The sequence below is a fragment of the Empidonax traillii genome, unplaced genomic scaffold (genome assembly GCF_003031625.1).
Source record: "Empidonax traillii isolate 1590-97213 ecotype Southwest subspecies unplaced genomic scaffold, ASM303162v1 scaffold242:size1152717, whole genome shotgun sequence".
Lineage (NCBI taxonomy): Eukaryota > Metazoa > Chordata > Aves > Passeriformes > Tyrannidae > Empidonax > Empidonax traillii.
In genome coordinates this window covers 450,470-470,563 of record NW_020955435.1, presented here as the reverse complement: position 1 = coordinate 470,563, position 20,094 = coordinate 450,470, and the positions used below count along the sequence as shown (strand labels likewise).

The 20,094-nt window shown below is 47.4% G+C and overlaps 1 protein-coding gene across 4 annotated transcripts in view; it reads right to left on the bottom strand.

Annotated features, from left to right (window-relative positions):
- Window positions 1–20,094, bottom strand: part of NRG2 (neuregulin 2) — a 157,144-nt gene that overhangs the window by 12,377 nt on the left and 124,673 nt on the right. For 3 of the 4 annotated variants that reach the window (XM_027888608.1, XM_027888609.1, XM_027888607.1), the window contains 2 exons: window positions 19,015–19,135; window positions 9,116–9,174 (listed from right to left, as the gene is read on the bottom strand). In XM_027888608.1, the coding sequence (XP_027744409.1) occupies window positions 9,116–9,174; window positions 19,015–19,135 (180 nt within the window). Of the gene's footprint in view, window positions 1–9,115; window positions 9,175–9,426; window positions 9,504–19,014; window positions 19,136–20,094 lie in introns of all 4 variants that reach the window. The other variant, XM_027888606.1, reaches the window with a different exon arrangement.

Below are 20,094 nucleotides of genomic sequence, written 5' to 3'. Positions count from 1 at the left end.
AGCCCCATTCTGCTGCCCAGTCTGACTTGGGGTGCATTGTGTCACCAGGCAGACAGCCTGTCCATCTCCTGATGGCGTGTCAGTGGTGCCAGCACCTCTCTGGGCAGCTCGGAGCTGCCTCCAACCGCGGGCGCTGCCAGGGATGAGCTGCCCGGGCAAGGCAACGAGTCCCTCGCAGATCTGGAAGTGCAAATTGCACTGCGAGTTTCCCTCAAGCCTGTGGTCTTCCCAATTTCACTTCTGCTGTGGTTCTGGTTTGTTTTAGAACCACAAGCGTGCTGCAAAGGAGCCCAAATTGCAGCATCTGCTTTCAGATTAATATTCGTAACGAGTGCGAGATTGCAGTTCATCTTGCAGGGACAGTGCTAAGCACAGGAGTTTACCCAAGGAATCAACAACACAGTTATGCAGAACAGGTACCCTGAATTTCAGTCATTTTCCTGGTACAGACCTCTCCTAAAGACAGTCTTTCTTACACAAACATTAAAGTTCTCCATACTTACCACTGTACACAACAGCGAGCTCTGCTGCTCCCAAGCACCATACACACAAGATTATTTGCAGCTTGGAGGTGTCCAGATTTATTTACTATATTTTCCATAGGAAGTGCTTTGTGCTGCACAGAAATATTGGCTTTCTTTTGCAATGCTGTTCAAAATTTAGGCGGGGGGGGGGAAATTAGCACTAATCATTATGGAACATGTAAACAAGTGTTCTAAAGCAGGTTCTTCTCTTCAAATCAATGCTGATGTTTGGGGTTTTTTTTTGGGGGGGGGAGTGGGAGTTGGTTGGGTTTTTAAAATTTTATATAATTTAAAGGCCACAAAATCTGGCTGCTCTCTGCTTCACATCTCACATGTGGAAAAAACTCTAAAAACTCTAAAAAAACACCCCTCTACAGTGCATTTCATAGGCATTTTGCACAATTTGCAGCGACTTGGACAAAATGTGGTGGGCAGCAGAGAACTGGACAGAATATATTCATCCTAAACCTCCTGGTTATCACATCCAGCCCTGACCCATTCCTGAGTAATTCTATCATTGCACACACTGACACTGACAAATGCACGTAGAGATGCATCAAATTTCAGCCATAAATCTAAGCTGATGGTCCATCTGATAGCTGCATACTGCCTATCCTGCCACATTTCCTCCCTGTTCCACGATTTGCTGCAACATCTGCCGATACAAATGGATGCAATTCAACACATTTTCATGATTTTTTTTGCCCATGCAAACAGAGGTGCTGGGCAGGACCTGAGGAGCTTGAGCCTTCCCACTGTCCCTCTCACACTGCAGCTGTCTTTCTTTTGGCTCCCCAACCTCAGATACAGCTGAGATCCCTGGATCTCAGCTACAGGCTCCCTGAGCAGCAGAGAAACCGTGCAACCACACAGCAGCTGGAGTGTACCTGCCTCCCTGAGCCTACAAACCCACCAGCAGCTCTGAAGGTGGAGGAAGCCTTTCCCCAGCCTGTGCTCCTGTACCTGATTCCATGGCTACTGAACACTTCTCCAGCAGCATTTCAGGATACAGACACTGCTTCTGTATCACCCATAACTGAACACACCAAACAGGGACTCACTCTCCCCTTCCCATCCCTTGGAGTTCCTCCCAGCATGGGCCTTCCCTGCTGGGATGGTGAAGGAGGAGACGCTTCAGGAGCAGGCTGGGATTTGGAGGGTTTCTGTTCTCGAAAGAAGAGACTATTCAAAATAATTCAAGCACTTTGCAATCCAGACAGAGGCTAATGAGGTGGCCCCAGCTCTGCATTCAGCAGAGGTGCATCGTCTTCACAAATGTGGTTTACCACATAGTGTGTGCTGATTTCATATCAACAGCATTCCAACGGGCACCAAACATGTTTGAGAGATCAAAATTTCTCCTGGAGACAACAACTTATTTTGGATTGGAGCAAAAGGTATTTCTGACTCTGCAACATGGTTGAAAGAAGTCTCTTTTATGGTTCTAAGATGTCTATCAAGAAGAGCACTACATCTTTAAAAGTTTTGGGTAATATTTTCTGATAGGTGGAGAAGATGCTCAGCATGGTCATATAGTCATGAAATCACCTGGGTTGGAAGGGGCCTTAAAAATCACCTCATTCCAACCCCCTGCCATGGGCAGGGACACCTTCCACCAGCCCAGGTTGCTCCAAGCCCCGTCCAATCTGGCCTTGGACACTTCCAGGGATCCAGGGGCAGCCACAGCTTCTTTGGGCAACCTGTGCCAAGGCCTCCTCACTCTCACAGGGAAGAATTCCTTCCTAAAATCTAATCTAAACCTGTCCCCTGTCAGTGTGAAGCCATTCCCTCTTGTCCTCTCACTATCTGTCCTTGTAAATAGTCTCTCTCCATCTTTCCTATAAATTGCCTTCAGGTACTGCAAGGCTGCAGCTGGGTCACCCCAAAGTTTCTCTTCTCCAGACTGAACAATCCCAGCTGTCTCAGCCTTTCCTCCCAGCAGAGCTGCTCCAGCCCTCTGACCACCTTGGTGGCCTCCTCTGGAATTGCTCCAACTGATCTATTCAGGGGTGCCCAGAAACCTCTGGGGAACAGTCCCCTCTGCATCCCTTAACCCCACAGCAGGAAGGATGAGGTCCAGGAGGGTCCTCCAGTTCCTGCAGACAGGGATTCCCTCCACTGGGGATGGAGGTGGGGAGGTGCATTGTACCCCAGGCTCATGGCAGGGGGAGCCTTTGGCATGGCTAAAATGAAATGGATGAATCCCAGCAGTAGAGACAAACTGGCAGTGCTGTTTCTCACCACCAGACAAAAGGCAAAGTCCTACATTTACCTCACCCGCAGTGACTTTGTGACTAAGGTTTCATCTATGACGTATTTTACTTCTTTTTAAAAGACGGACAGACAAAAACATTTAATCTAAAATATTCTTGTAGGAGTAACACCGCAAGCAAGATGATTGTCACTGATCTGTAGGTTTATAGGATGATTAGGAAGGATAAAAGCCTCAGCAAACAGCTGTGAAAAGTGGGCCTGTGCTCACTTGGACTTCAGGTTGTCCAAGAATGTTGAAAAGATATTTAGTTACTGTGCATTATTCCCCCCAGACACACTCTCTGGAGCACAGAGTATGCTCCAAGGCATGAAACAAAGTGGAGAATTGACTTCTGAGGGCCAGCAAGAAAATGTATTTTATTGATAATCAGTTGTACTGACAAGAGTAGCATTTGCAGGACCCTGATCTAGGGTACAGGGTACAGGGAGCGATGCAAGACGATGGGACAACACAGGGACAGAGGACACTGTGCCTGTGTTAAGAACTGGGCAATACATGGAATCTTCAAGCCCAGAAGGTCTGTAAACTTTCCCTAAACTCCACAGACATTTAGCTTGTGCAGTATGATAACAATAAAAATAATTTGGTTGGTCTCAAAAATCCTGATACACAACAAGAGAGCATTCAAAATCTGCTGTGGATGAGCATCCAATTAACTTCAGGAGATCCCAGAGGGCAACCTGTACTGATTCCAGGGGAGAGAAATCACCCTGCTATGAAAAACCCCAAACACCCTGCAATTACCCAGCCACACCAAAGCTTAGCCATCACCCTGTAATTCAGTGGTCAGCAGTTATCATGTCACTGAAAGGAAGCTGCAGAATGTTTGTGGAATTTAAAATGCTGCTAAATATTGGTTTGGGGGTCAGATGAGTGGAGGAGGAAGCAGAAAGGTAGGTAAAATATTCTTTTGCTTATTGCAATCACAGCAGGTAGAAAACTACTACTGAAAAAAAGGAAGTGAATAGGGAAGCTACAATTCAGATCAAGACCTTCCCAGAAGAGCTTGAAGTGGTTCATTTATCCCTCTGCTTGTGAAGACACTTTTCCTCAGCGTCAGGAGCAAGGTTTCCAAACCTCACCCATCAGAAGGGTCACTTCTCCATGTCAGGGTGATGACCAACACTCCTCTGGCTGCAGCCTGTGACTTCAGAGTGCAAGGGACCGTCCTTCAGAGAAACAAGGAGCCTCTCTCCCAATAAACCTACACTGCTCCACTTCCATGGTAGTTTAACCTGAAGCAATGGAGCCAGTTGTGGGAACAGGCTGAAGAGAAAGCTGCTCTCCCAATGGATACGGGAAAACTTTCTCTGTGTTTCCAAGCAGACAAGTAGGGAAACTCCAACTATGAATTAAAAATCAATTTGTAAAGAAACCACAATTAAATATGGGGTAAAAATGAAGCATATGCTAGATGACATTGTATATGACTGTCAGCTCTGTTCCAGGGTGTTTACAGGCAGGCTACAGACTGCAGTTTTAATTGGGACACAAAGTAGAAAATGAAAATGTTTCACTAACCAAGATGATGAATGGTATGACATTTGTCCTGCAAATCGGTGATGATTATTTGGGGGCACGAATAAACAGCAAAGTTAAGATGAAGTTTGGGTTTCCACAGACAAGAGGCAAGCATAACTATGAAACTCTACCCCAAATTCCTGACTTGTTCCATAAATCACAAATGGAAAGAATCCAAATGTGCAGGCTTAGGACACGTATAAATGTTCCTGCTGACCACGTTTAACTTTCAGTTTCTCAGCCCCGCCAGGAGTGAAATAACTACCAATGTGCTTCATGAAACCTTTACAACCAGCCAGCCCAAAGCCTGGCAATTTATTAGTGAAATTCCATGAGAGTTTTACACAGACCTGAAAAGATGCTTGTAGAAGAGAGAATATAGAGCTAGGTCCTTATCTGATGTAAAACAGGCAGCTATGGAATAGAGATGCCAGCACAGCCTTTAAAAAAAAAAAAAATAATTTCTTAGAAGGAAGGATGAATTTGGCCATGCTTCTGCCTTCTGGGAAGAGCTGCAAGACATAGCTGTGCCTATGAAAGAGGCAGCTGTCCACTGGGTGAGTCTCCAGCACCCACTAGAAGCTCTCAGAATTCCTGATTCTTTTGGATGTTGCTGACCTTTTCACCCAGGTGTGCCAGCAGAGAGGAAAATCTGGCTGCAGAGGCTTAGTGGTCTGTGGGTACCTGTGCTGTGGATTCATTCTGGCTGTGGGTCAAGAATTTGATGTGTTTTGCTCTCACTAATGCATGGAGAACCAGACAGAGACACCTGTGACTTGTGACCCTGCAGGTACCTGTACCACAGTACCAGGAGCCACCCAACAGCTACACCCATGAGTTTGTCTATGGAGACATAGAAATTTGAAGACCTTGATATGAAAAGCATATTAGCAAGAGGATTTTATGACTCATCACCATGGAAATAATTCTCTCTCTTCTCATCTACCAGGTCATCCCTCTCTTTTGTGTGGCAATTGCAAACAATCCTGTCCTCTCAGTTCAACGCCATTAATTCCCCTTCAGTCTAAATTACAATTGCTACTACAATTAAATGTTGATTTAATGTCCCTCAGTTATACTGTGCAGCCTCTATAAGGCTTTCTTCTCACAGGTGAGTTAAAACCTAAACAACGTGATCTCCTAACCCTGATCCATCAGCCAATTTCTTACGTGTGGATGGAGGAGCATGCACAGGGACCTGCTGAGATCAGTGACATTTCACACTGACAAAAGGCATCTAGACAGGCTTAAGTCAGCACATCTTTTCCTTCTCAGATATGTACCTTTCAGCTGTTTTAATGGGAGTGAGTGAGCAGTTGTTTGCTCTGACATCTCCCCTTCCTTCTGCTGGCAGGTTTTCTGTTTCGATGACTCTGGGAAAGCCATTTGTCCCCACTGCCCTACAGCTGACCTGTGGTAAACAGGACACAGCTTTTAACTTTCCCTGCATGTGGGGTTGCTATGTCTCAGTGCCTCAGGGCCCTTCATCTGCACTGGGTTATTGTCCATCACTAGTGGCAGCTCAGCCCTCGCCACCGTGGCACAGAAAAACACACTGCCTCAGATCTCCTTGCAGTGAGAGCCTTCAAAAACAGACCATCAGGGTGGCTCAGACTAACTCAGGCTCAGCCTAAAGGCAGGCTCAGAGAGCTGACACAGCCAGGTCCCACAGCTCTGCTCAGAAGTGGCACCTGGCTGGGTCAGAGCTGTGGTGTCTGTTTGCACTTCGCATCCATTTTCTCAGGTAAGTGGCTGGTTTAGAATGCTTCACTTTTCTTCTGCAATATCTCAACACATTCCCAAGCTAAAATGTAAAGTCATAAGCTGACAAGAACCAATTGCTGACTTGAATTCCTTGCTTGAATTCTGCTGTTGCAAATTCCTACCAAAAGCAAACTCTATTAATCCAAACAAGGGCTGAGTCGGGACTGGCTGGGGGGGGGGGTCTCTGAGCACAGTAATACAATTCCTAATGAGTTTCTCTGTACCAATCTGTCAGAAAACAGCAACAGTGTGAGCATGACATGGAAAAAAATCTCCAAGTTTAACATTTCCTCTTCATTTTCAAGTAGTGGTGTATATACCCAGAAGGGCTGGCAGTGGGTACTCATAGGGTTGTAACAGTGGCATAGGGAAACACCACATGCAAGAAAACCTGTCTAAATACACCTCATTTTCATCCTAATGACTGCAGTGGTCTAGCAGGTGCTTTGGGCAATCAAAGAAAAACAAACCTCCAGAGCTACCTGTCAAACAGACAAAGACAGCCGGAATTCATGGAGAACATGGGGAGTTTTACATGAGCAAAATCTGAATAAGTGTTTAAACTGGAGAGATAGGAAGCTGCTCCCAAAAGGAAGGTACAACAACATCTGGTATGATGCCGGGATGCTGCACCACCTCCATCTGTGGCCCAAATTCAGCAAAGTATCTGCCATACCTTTTCAGAACAGCATCTGCAATTTAGTTCACTGCGAACTCTCCCTCAGCCCTGGGAAAAGTCGTTGTAATATTTATTATTTATATTAACGAATCAGAAGGTTCCAATCTAGGCCTGGAAACCTTAAATACCCCAAATACATTTAAAACACCACCAATGTAGGTGTCCTTATTTACTATTTAAGTATCTGTCAAATGCTGGCAGTGTTATCAAATCATGAATCAGGACAGAGCTATTTTATTTCCAGTGGAAATGCCTGAACCTCGTTTAATCTGTTTCAGCTTTTGACCTGTCAGAACCCATATAGGATGAAGCACTGAGTGAATTATAGAGCAATAGCAACTTCTACTGTGCCCAAATTATTGATTAAAGTAGAAAGTTAGCATTTGCAGGGTCCACACTCAGGTGAAATGCCTTTCCTCTTCAGAAAATCAGCAAGTTTAGTGCAGGATTTTCTGCAGTGCTGCCTCTACTTATATTACCCAACTGTGACCTGAAAGTGAAAACAGCTATAAACACATATGAATCATCATCTTACATGAATTTTATCCAAGTTCAGACAGGTAGCCTGGATTGTTAAGCTGGTTTTACCTTACTATGCTGTGGTTAAAGCAGAGCTGAGGTAGGAAATGCACACGTGTCGGTTTTAAAGCTGGCATTGTTCCTTCAACACGTGAACAAAATTAAAACAAATCTCAGTCCCATAAAAAGCTGGATTCTGCAGGCTGGGCAAAAAAAAAAACACAACCCACACAGTTTACTCCTGCAATGAATGCTCTGAAAAGGTGTTTTCCTGACAGAAAACTCATTTGGTTTTGCAGCATGGTAGCAATAATGCTTAAACTCGTTGGACACCACCTTATGAAACGTGACACAAATCAGCTTCACCAGGTGAGCATCCCACTGGTGTTTGCAGCCAGGGGCCCTGACACCAAGGTCTTCCAAGTGGGAAGGAAACCCTTCTGCACTCCCTGAAGGATCAAACCAGAACGTTTCGCTTTGTCATTTTAGAGAGAGCTTACTTGGATGTTGGAGCCTGGGAGGATAAATCAATGGAGGTTTCAGCCTTGGAAGCCAATTTGGAACAAAAGGCAATGTAAAAACATCGAGCTGTCCCAAGGGCCTCGAAAAGTCCGTTTGCATTTGTCTGTATGCTCCAGGGAAGGGAGTTTAATTCGAGCACTTGCCAGCTATTAGCACGTGCTAATGAGACTCCTGCTATTGCCAGCTCAGGATGGGAACTGCAGGATTCCTCACAGAGCGGTGGGAGAGGGGGACTGGCAATCAAGGAGTCATCCTGAAGAGGCATTTCTCCTCTGGTTCCCACTAATTAAAGCCTCTTTTGTGGCTCTTTTTGGAAAGCCTCTTTTTAAACCCACCACTTGTGGTGGTCCACGTGGCCGGCACGGAGGCAGGATGGGGCACAGGAAGGGGCACAGGATGGGGCACAGCCAGGACCACCGTGGTCGAGTTCCTGCACTGTAACTGTGCCTCCTTTCAGGTCAGTCCTTACTCTGACCAGGATCCCACTGATGCTGGGACACTGTCGGATTAGAGACCCGGGAAAATTATCCACCTCGACCAAAATGAGCTAATGATGTCTCTAAGTGAGACCTGTAGGAACTGGAAACTAGAAACTGGGGAGCATTAAGTGCAAAGGCTATTTACACCTGCTGAATATGTTACAGCTCTGGTCACTGCAGTGAGACACAACCCAACATGCAAGGCTGTCCAACCCCCTAGGACAGACAGGAACATCTCCATGTCCAGGAGGGATGGAGAACTCCCTGAGATGCCCAGCTGGCAGGTTTAGCCTGTATCCTGCATGACACTGAGGCGTGGGAAGCCCTGAGGCAGTGGCAGCCACCAGTACAACCTCTGGGTCACAGATTGTGAAGTGATTTCATTACAGTCACACCCTCGCTGTAATTCTCTCTGTTGGTACAAGGAGACTCACCCCCCCTCACCCCCAAAGAGTGACAGGAAAACACACACATGTCCTGCCCTGCCCAGCAGTGTTGGGGACAGCAGTGCTGGCAGGCACAGCTCCACACACAGCTTGTCTCACACAGCACACCCACCACATAACCCTGGGCCTCCTCCACCTCTTGCCTGAAAAGAGCAAGCAGCACTCAGTTCAATCAGAAATGAAAGCAGAGCCCATTCCAACAACTGGGGGGACAACAAGAGCCCCCAGTTCACCTCCTTGGCACGGTCACAGCTCCTCTTGGGGCCAAGCAGAGCTGGGAGCGCACAAGGCAGGGAGAGGGCTCTTGGAGAACAGAAGAACCTGCTTTAAGGACATGACACAGAGCTACAACAACGAGGGAGAGAGAGAAGTAGAAAGAGACATACTGGAGAAGCTGACCATTGCGAAATGCTGACACCGGTCTCCTGTGAATTCGATCGGACACCTACCGGAAGAAAGAAAACCAGAAAGAGAGAAACAAGATAGCAAAATGACACCCAAACAGGCTGAGCTGAGGCCCCTTCAGGTCCCTTGCACGGCTTCTGTCCATCTGCTCTCAGCCTTCACCCTTACCTGCAGCCCTAAGCCCTAGCCCAAAGCTGACACCAACAGCCATCCCTGACTAGACCATTCTACATCCACCGCTGTGCCCGGGAGGTTTTAAGGAGTGTGGTGCATTTTTTGTCTTCAAACATACTTTGCTTAGGTTCTGGCATGTACAATCGCAAAGGCAGTTTCTCCAAACATCTCTGTCCGAAGAATCCGTTTGGACATCTGGAGGGGGAAAAGGGGAGAAATCACAGAACATGTCTGGCACAGTTCTTGAGGTCAGAAATTAAAAAAAAAAAAAAAGTGCATTGTGATGAATGGAAAAAAAAAAAAAAAAGGCTTTACATGTGTATTTACTCTTTGCTTTGCTTGAACCAGGCACCTGCAAACATCAGTATTCCAGCTCCGGGTTTGACCTGGGCCTTCAAGCAGGCACCAAACCCTCCTGCCCTGTCCTGCTCTGCCTGCCTCCTTCCTTCTCACCTGCGAGAAGCACCAGCTGGCAGGAAGATTGAGATGGGCTGGATGCTACTTTCAGAGACTCCAAGGAGCTGCCCTCTAGACAAGACTGGCAAGAGGCACCACAGAGCAGTGAGTGGCTGCTCAGGCGACAGCGAGCGTTGGGCATGGAAAGTGTGTCCCTGTTATCACCCCAGAAGTACCCAGGGGGTGTTCCAGGGAAAAGGGGTTATGTGGCAGTTAGAGAGAAAGCATCTGCAGAGTCTCTGTGTTAACAGAGAGAAAGGGACAGAGAAGAAAGCTGAGCCAAAGAGGTGTCACATGCTGTCCAGCTGCGAGGTTTTCTCAAGGTATCCCAGCCAGTGTCATCTGATGGGCCAGGATGTGCCAGCTCGTGGCCACCAGTTACACCCTGGAATGATGCTAGAGTGGCAGGGAAGATGCTTTGCAGATGAAGGTCACCAGGCACAGGCACCAGCCCATGAATATCCCCCCAGCTGAGCCATGCTCTGGGAGCCCAGGAACACGGGCAGGGGCCATGAAGGTGCAGCAGCACCAACACCCTCTGTATTGTGTCCCACCACAGCTGCAGATGAACCTGGGATGCAACAGGAGCCCAGCCTTGGGTGGCCAAACACTTCTCCCTCAGGTACTTGTCTTTCTCCCTCACTTCACATCTTTTCTTCTGGATTCCTTGGATAGTCTCGCAAAGTATCCCCAGCTTTCTTGAAGTCCAAGTTCTCACCTGCCTGTTCCACAACTCACTCCCTTCTCAATCAGCCTCTCCCTCCTCTGAGCTCTTTATAGCATCCTAACACCTGTTTTCCAGCTTCCCAGGGTAAGTGGGGCTGCAGGCTCTGCACCTTGTACACATCAGACCTGCCTCGGTCCCAGCTGTCACCCATGAGATCTCGCTGTCCCTCGGTGCTGTCCCTCAGTGCTTTGCAACTGGTCAACATGGAAGGGACTGAGGGACATCTCAGCAAAGAGCACATGGATCAGAGGCCAAGTCTGATGTCAGTGGCTCAGCCCCTGGACAGTCCAGTGTGAAGCACAGCAAGAGGCCAGGGTAGCCGTGGCACAGTGTTGGGTAACCTGTCCATGTGGTGGGATGGAGCAGGGCAGATCCAGGTCTAAGTTGAGGTTCAGGTTCAGGTTCAGGTTCAGGTTCAGGCTGCATGCAGAACACCTTCATTTTTAACAGTTGTATCTCCTGATGGACATACACTGACCTGGGTCAGGGAATGGGAGGGAGCACTGGGGGGTCTCAGCTGTACAGACCAGGGGTACAACAGCCCACCAGTCAGGCCTGCAAGGACACTCACTCCCAAATGGGAGAGGTGGGACTCAGCTGACATCTGGAAAGGGCTTGAGGAGGCATCAGATGGCTGAGCACAAGGCAGGGCAAGGTGCCCGGATACACCTCTGAATCCTGCATGATCCAAGGAGAAGATGCAGCCAGTTAAAGGCTGCATAATCTCTCCATCCTATCTACTGTCCTTCTGCACTTCAACACCTCCACAGCTCCAAACCTGTCCTTTCCAAAAGAACCATTTCCCAGTTCTTCAAGGCAGGGTTTTCCAGGTCCAAGGAATATTCCAACTGCTACCCCTCTCGCAGAAGCAAGCTCTGGAAAGCCCTGAATGGCTGACCTGTCTTTGGTACTTGATTTCTTGCTGGATTTCACTGCACTTTTGGTGGGCCTGCACTGTGCAAAAAAAAACCCCAGTGCACCTTCACTGCCTACGACTAAAACTGGTTTTTGTGCTGGACAGCATTTGTTTTTTGGGACACTCCATGTAGGAGTGTGCTGGGTGATCTCAAGGGCATGGCTCTGCATGAGACAGCACTGAGCTCCCCAACCAGACACTTCAGCTCCTCAGCATCCAAGTCACTTCTGAAACTGGAAGTTTGACTACCTGGTCAGGCAAATCTCTTTGAAAAATTCCCTCTCTTTTCTCATTCTTGGACGTTCATCTTGGAGCGCAAGAAAGAGAGACACGACCAGCAATGCCATTTCAGCTCCCGAGGAAAGCCCAGCCCAAGGGGTCACCATCAGCCTCTTGAATTTCCCTGTGATGAAGCAGAAGAAGCTGGTGCTGGGAAGTGAAGAAAATGTCCCGTTGGCAATCGAAGAGCACAAACCTGAGGCAGCTTGGGTGGCACATACTCACAAGGACAGCCCCAGGGAAGCAGGACTTTGGAGAAACTTTCAAGAGACTGCACTGGGGTTTGATGAAGGCATCCAAAATAGAAAGTGTCTTCCCAATCCTTTTTGAAGTTTACTCATCACCACTGACAGAGGAACTTATTCACAGTCTTCAAAGGAATCCAGTTTAGCTTGCAACGTGCTTCCCGTTTTTCTGGGATCTGAGATTCCATGGGTGTTGTGAGGACACCGAAGGGCCTCGAGGGTGCTGCTGAATGAAGCAAACTTTCCACCCACCCCAACAAGGGGTGCTTTGTCTGAAAGGAGCTAAAACTGTCTCAGGTGCTAAAAACTTGCTCATCTGCGAGAGGTGAGCCAAGGCTGGAACTCCAGCGTGACCGAGGCTGTGTGCCCTGAAGGAAAGACTGAAAATAACAGTGAAAATGGGAGGAAGGAAATAAAAACCCGGAGAAAGAAACTGGTGGCACATGAAAAAGCAAAACAGAAAGGTGTCAAAGAAGCTTTGATGCCCTGACAGCTACCATATAGCCCATCTTCAGATCTCTGCAGGCAGCAGAGCGTGGGTGGGAAGGAGAGCTTTCTAGACAGAAGGCAGTAGATAACTGTCTTCTCTGTGTCTAGGACAGCTCAGGCTTTTCATCTTTACTTACTAGTGAATCAGCACTGGGAAAAGTGACGGAAAAAAAGCCCTCATGAACAGTAGCACCTTCTGTCACCTCCCAAAGTAGTGTGCAAACTGTTGGGACACAAGTGCTGTTCTGATGGACCTGGGTTCTGGCTCCTCATAAGCAAGGCTGCAGGCACAAACAGTGACCAGGGGACCTTTGAGACCATGCAGTGGTTTTGGTTACTTTCTTTTTAGCTGTCTCTTACTTCTAGGCTGGTGAGGACAATTAGTCATTTATCACTGTGGCTTCAGATGTACTTCTAGGAGAGAAATTTCCAGTGTGCGTGGCACATGGGTCTCCCAGTCTGGACAGGAAGAGCAGTGAATTCTGCAGCAGAATCTATTGCCAGCAGTAAGAGCTTCTGGACTGCTCCTCTTCAGAGATGGATATGCTGAAGTCAAGGCTCACCAAAGCTGAGAGCCACAAGATGGTCTTTGATCACAGCATCCTTCTTCCTGCACATCTGACCCCAGGTCAAGAGATTTTGTCTGGCTGTCCCACAAAAACAGAATCCATCCTTCTTTGGAAAGCTCTTGCAGGGACTACAAGCATGGTGGACTATTCCTGCGAAGAAAACCTTTGGAGTTTCTTGTCCCCTCACTGCTGTCACAGAGGCCCAATGGATCTCTCCTCAAAGGCCAAGGGAAAAGGACAAAGGGGCATCTGCAGGAACAGTCCTGGGGAAGTAAAAGGCTGCACCAATCTCTTGCAGACAGCACCTTGTCCCCTCTCCAGCCAGAGTGATGAACCCCAAAACTGCCCTGGCTTAACTCCATCCCTCTGTGCCTGATTGCCACATCTCAAACTTACTTGCAAATACAATTTGTAAAACTGGTCAGGGATTTTTCTGTCCAGATTCTGTTTTCTGTTGTTGCTGGAAAATGTCCAATTCTTTCAGCTTTGACCCTGAGACCTCAAAAAATCCACAAAGTTTTGCTCTTGGGTTCAGGGTGAATAGCAGCGAAATATTTACATGGTAACAAAAATGCAGTAAGATGATTAGCCAAATAAAGCATCTCAAAAAGTACAAACCCAAATGGTTTGAAGGACCCATTTCTATGTTGTTTGCAGAGCACTTATTCCAGAAAATTGAGAAACTTACATTTTGCCCTCTATCAGGGCAGACCAATAATTATTTTTAATTATTATTTACTACTATTAATTGATAACATCATTATCATAATGTTCCTGCTGGAAGTAAAACTTTTGCTGCCCAGCTGTTGATCTAAATATTGCAATCATTGGCACATTTGCTTCCCTAGATCTTAATTAAAATATGACCAATTCGCCAGGTCTCATAAAGTAATCCATGTTAGAGAAGAATGTGAATGAGCAGGTGCTTCAAAATAATGGGATAAGGAGAAGCTGCAGCAGAAGGACACAATGCACTGATGTAAGCAAATGGGGAAAAAAAAAAAACTCTTTCAAGCACGTTGCTTTTTTGTGCAAAGGGCTCAAAAAGAAGACAGTTCTGTCATTGTCCCCTGACCAGTCCCAGATGATCAGGCTCTGGAGAGCCGCAAAAGGCTGGACTCCACAAAATCACTGATGGGAAGAAAAGAAAGCAACCAGAATAAATGCAGAGGCCTTATCCAGAGCAGCTAACCAAGGCATGTTTGCTGTGCAGTGGAGTCCAAACCTCAGGGACATCCACTGCTGGGCTCGGTGAAGCCAACAGCGCCGTGGGCTCTGTGCCGTTGTCTTCCCTGAGCCCTGGAGTTGCAGGATCAGCTTCCACACTCTGATGGGGCTCAAGGGTCTGGCACAGCTACATGTGCATTAAACAGGACACAGTGAACAGGATGCACAGACGGGCCACTTGAACCTGAGAAGGCACCTGATCTCGTCACCCAAGATAAACAGCGTGAGAAACCCAAGGAACGAGTCCTGGCTGGTTCAGGGGATTTGGAACAGGATGTGGAGATTTTTAACCCCCAGCTCAACACTGCGGGCTCTGCGTTTCCAGGGGCATTGCAACACCTCCCCACAGCAGTGCTCGGATGTCCATGGCAGAGTGACATCCTCGTGGTTGTGCAACGAGCCCCAGATGCCACGGGGAGGGGTGGCACAGTTCTGGGCACTGCAGGGGAGCTGAGCAAGCCATGGCCATGAGGGATCTGCCTGATGTTCACCCCTCTGGATGGAGCTCTGGGAAAAACATGCCAAAGCTGCCAGCATGGCTAACCCTCCTGAACGCTCTGTCCCTTTCCTGGGAAAATCTGCAGGCAACAGTATACATGGAGGAGGTGAACATGAGACTTGGAAAACTGGTGACTGGGATACATCAGCTAGATTAGAAATGAACTGATCTTTTCTCTTTTGCTTTGTTTTGGGTTTTATTCTCTCCTTGACTTACACTTTTTGCCTGAGGTGCTCTGACCTCACTCCCTCACGTAATGCAGTGCTGTCACCTCAAACCCAGGAAGTTCTGTTTATCTGTCAGCATTTGTAAATCCTTCAGCTTGACTCCTGGTCCAGCATGATGAGGGGGTGTTGCTCTGTAGCGCTGTTTAAGTCTTTTGATCCCATGCAAGATCCTGGCTCAGGGTCCCAGTCACCTCTGATCACACACAGGAGTCACGAAGAGCATTTAAGTGGAATGATGGGACTTGGCTGTCTTTGTTTGGCTGGGAAAACCCCAACTGTACCTAATGTGTGTCAAAACCTAACTGGGAAGAAGAGCATTTCTGTTGTGACACACACACTAGCACAGCCCTGTGGCCATGGAACCAGCAATAAAAGATTAGAGCAGCCTCCAGCTACTCCGAGTTGTACCAGGAACCCCGTGGGCTCCAGGATGGAGGCAGACCCAAGGTCAGAGGCTGCCAGTCATCCCAATGCTGTGTTCAACTGGACACAACAAACCAGTCACCACTGTCCTGTGTCCCAGACCAGCTCAAGGCACTGAGACTTGCTGGTGTGCATCCCTTCTGCAGGCACTGGAATTTGCTCTACTCGGACTCTTCTCTTCCCTACAGTTCTGGTGAGAAACCAGTCCAACTCATAAGACCTCTCCAAGCAAAATGGTCTGGAAAAGGGTCAAGAAATTCTTCCTGTTGAGAGCCTGGAGCTTTTTAATTTTCAAGGGCTGAGGAGTCAGTTCTGTACGTGTTTGGCTCAGTCATTTCCCAGGTTTATGCCGAAAATTTGCAGAATATCAGAGGCAGATCCCACTTCTCCCATCCAACTTCCAGGTGGTCTGTTTGCAGAGTCAGGATAGCAGCACAGATTGCTTTATGTTCAGGTTTCCTTTGACACCACCATGTGCAGAACTTACTTCAAATCAAGGACAAAATTATGCAAGAACACAATCCAAAAAAGACACAATTTCTGGAGCAGCTCCAAATCCATTCTGGGCTCTTCCTTGGTGAAAAAAAAGGAAGACCATTGTCCAAGGTCTAGCTGAAGTGTATTGAAAAGGGAGGGAGGAGGTGGGATTACAAGCAAATACTTTTTTTCCTGAGAATTTAAAAGACCAGGAGGAACACGTTTCTGGGAAGCCTGTTATAAAATAATAATAAAAGGCCAGCTGCCAATTTAGTCGATATCTGCAACAAATCAAGCATGAACCACTTCAGGAGAAGAAATTATTTGAGGACTCAGCTGCTCTTTTTGCTCCAGATTGCCAGGGGGGATATCTACAGGAAGCATCTTCTGTGCTTCTGGACAGCTGCAAACAATGGAATCCACTCCAGGAAGGACGGTGGCAGGTAATGAAAAAGAACACTCCAGACTTCTGATAGCTGGCGTTGGAAAGGTTGGTGCTGGGGAGCCAGAATCCCCTTATCACCCAGTGAAGGAGGGCTGCAAGCTGGCACAGGGGGGCCAGAAGACCCTGCTGATTCTAATCAGCAGAGCAAAGTGGAAACAGCACATGGACACACACGTTGTTCCTGGCTGAAGCTGCTCTTGTTTTATCTCTAAGGCCTTTGAAGGGGTGGTGAGCAGAGGGACCTACCAATCTCCTCCATGCTCACGTCTCAGAGGCACAGTGAGATTGGAGGACCACGGCCAACATCTCAGAGATCAGAAATGCAGGTCAAACCTGCTTTTTTGCCTCCTCTCCTTTATCCTCCAAGGCTGTATCATGGCATCTTTCACAAACCACAGCAGCAGGTCTTCTATCTTGGTGCAACAAGGAAGTTGTGGAACATGTCAGCACTCTGCCAGTTTGCAGGCAGACAGAGGTGAAGGCTGTTTATCCATCAACAGCCTTCCATGTCATTGGGAGAGCCATTTTATGGGAAACACTATGTTCAGTTCAAATGCTTCTGCATTCCCCAATGGCTGTTGTCCTCTGGAATCCAGAAAATCTAAAGTTACACCACTTCAAAAAGCCAGGATTTCTTATCTTCAGTCTGTGATTTAATGATAAAAACACCCAAGCAGAATGAACATGCAGATATCTCTTCAAGCAGTGAGATGAGAAATGACTGTGCTGTGTGGAAGGCACTTGGGTCCCCCGGGTTCCTGTGAACATGGAATCATCTTTTCTGGCAGATGAGCAGTGACAGTGCAGATCTTCACAGCACCTCCTTTTGGGTAACTCTTTCCTGCCCTTCCATACACACCTGTTCAGTGGCCATCTGCTTTTATCAAGTGGTATCTTAGGAGCTCATCAGAAAAGGAAATCATTTTACCAAAGCAGGGAATCCAGGCTTTCCAATGAGATGAAATAATTAGGTCTGTTTTGTGCGGCACATAAAATCTTAATGGAATCCATCACTGAGCTTTCCCTCTGTTCATCAGCTGTCAGAGCAGCCTGGTTGGAAGGCAGGTTGTTCCCTCATGAGGCTGGAAGTGCCTGCTGAAGACACTTGATAACTCCCACACCTACCCTTTGTTAGGAAAAACTGATTTTTCCGTATGGCAGGAGTTTGGGTAACTTACTGCAATTAGAAATTGATCCTATCTGAAAAGTCTTGATCTGGATTCAAGTTCTTCCCAAAAGAAACAGCCTCGAAATTCACGCTTTTGGTATGACCACACTGCTTACAGAGAGAGAGATTGATTCCCACACTCCTCCAGGTTCCAAGCCCTTCCCAGAATGGAATGGCTGGAACTGCTGGGGCTTCCTGGGGCTACAGCTACACCAGAATAGTGGCTGTGACTTTATTTCATCATATGGGGCTTTCCCCATGTTTCCTATGGGGAACACTGGCAAGATGAGCCTACAGTGCCACAAGAAGCCAGTGGCAGAGACAACTTTCCTGAAGCTCAGGGTTGTGGTGTCCAAGGGCTGCTCTCACCCCACACACATGGGAGAGGTGGAGGACCACAGCTTCTGGTTTCTGCCCTGCCCAGCTCTTTCCATGTCTAAAGGGGTGAGTGTGGGCAAACTGGAAGATGCTGTTCATCCCCTGTCCTTCCACCACAGCTGGCCCTGCACTGGAGGAGAAGGAGAAGAAGGAGGAAGGAGCAGTTGTGCTTATTGTGATCCAGCCCAAGAGCCTTCCAGGATGGTGATTCTGTTCAGGTCTGTCCTCCAAGGCCTGAGGAGCTGAGGTGTGTAGTGAGCATCACATCACTCAGTGGCAGTGGAGCTGGGCTGACATCCACAGATGTCACACACCTTAGGCTGTGTCTCCATGGAGAGGTCTCTGCACCACACAGGGAGAAAATTGTCAGCTCCAAGCTGGGCACAGGGATGCCTGGGTCACCAGGAGAGCTAGGAAGCTGACACCATCTGCTCAGTGAATGCACACCCAGGGCACCACCTCATGCTCACTCTGCAGGAGCCCAGAGGCAGGTACAGGTGTGCTCTGGGTACCTACATGTCCATCACTGGTTATTCAGTCACTATTAGGCTTGGGGGAATGAGGGGTGAGATGATTTTGGGCTTTCTGGCTGTGAACCAGAGGGGAAAAAGTCTCACATCCCATTCCACATCCCTCAGACTATGCAGCCCCACTTCAACCTCCTCAAGAAATTTTGTTTTAAGGATAACTTAGTATGTGTCTCTGTTTTTTATTGTAGGTTTTAAAGGGGAGAAATAAACAACCTGCAGTGGCCACAAAGCAGCACAGAGGGGTGAAGAGCTGTGTGCTAAACCTGGGCCCAGGAGATACAGATAGGAGAGGTAAAGGGCAGGTCCCAGCAAGGGACCCACTCCAGTCACGGAGGAGAGGGGACACAACTTTCCCTGAAGCTGCAGAGGAGAAAGGGAAAAAAGGGGAAAAGAAACAGCCAGGACAAACATATCCTTAGAGGAAGAAAATCCAGGAAAAGTCAACAGTGACACACACACACAAAAAAAAGGGAAAATACAAATCCTCACCCCCCACTCCTGCCCCTCTGGTGTCCCTTTCTGAACCTGCACAGCTCACATTGCAATTGCCAGGAGAACTTCAGAGCTCCCCCTCCTCTGGCAGTTGCACAAAGGTCTCCTCTCCCCCAGCCAAGTAGTTTCCATATTGACACAAGAACTCCACTCACTTACTTGCATGACAGCTGATTAATCCCCTCGATGTAGTAGCACACCCCGCCATTGACACAATAGGACTTGGCTGTTTCGTTGCATTTTCTGGCATGCCCGGACCAGGAGGAGAGAGTTGTGGTTACTGCAGGGGAAAACAAGAACACACGCAAAAAGGATGTATTGTTATTTCCTTTGTTGGGCAATTCTGCTTCCTTAGATGGTTTTCAACTGGTTGGTTTGCCAAAGTAAAAACCCCAGAGCGACAAACCTCAGCCTGTGCCTTTAGACCCACCTTCACCTCTCCGGGTCCTGGGGCTGCAACCTGACCTTTCCTTTGCCAGAAAAAAGTGGCCAAGTGAGTGAGGAGCTGAAGGCACATCTTCCTCTGAGCAGCCAGCATGTCAGGGCAAGATCACCCTATTGGCAAGCTGTAGAGGACAGTGCCCTTTTTCCACCTCTCCTTTCCCCTCCCCTTGTGCTCAGAACCCTGGGACATCAGGTAAGCAGGAGGTCGAGAGAAAGATGTGCAGGAGAGTCACAGACTCGTGGTGACCTGCTGCTGAGGCCTTGAGCACATCAGGATACTGGATTGAGATACAGAGATACTGAAGAGGACTCTGCACTGTTCCATATCACTGCCAGGGAGTAAATTTTCAGAGCCAGAAGCAAGTGCCATCCTTGTCCCAGCAGCAGGTCTAACACAAGCAAGATCAGCTCCATCTCTCCCTCCCTTTTTCTGAGTGTTTCTCTGTTCTGCCTCAACGACAGAAGTCCAGCAGAAGTTCAGCAGGAGAAGTCAGTCAGCCCCAGTTCATGATAAGAGAGAGGCAGCCAGTGTCTCTCAAGTTTCCTGGGACACAGATGCTTTTCCAAATCTAAAATTTCTTTCTGGAGAAAAGCTTTCCAACCATGTAAGCTACATAAAAAAAAAAAAAAAAAAAAAAAAAAAAAAAAAAAAAAAAAAAAAAAAAAAAAAAAAAAAAAAAAAAAAAAAAAAAAAAAAAAAAAAAAAAAAAAAAAAAAAAAAAAAAAAAAAAAAAAAAAAAAAAAAAAAAAAAAAAAAAAAAAAAAAAAAAAAAAAAAAAAAAAAAAAAAAAAAAA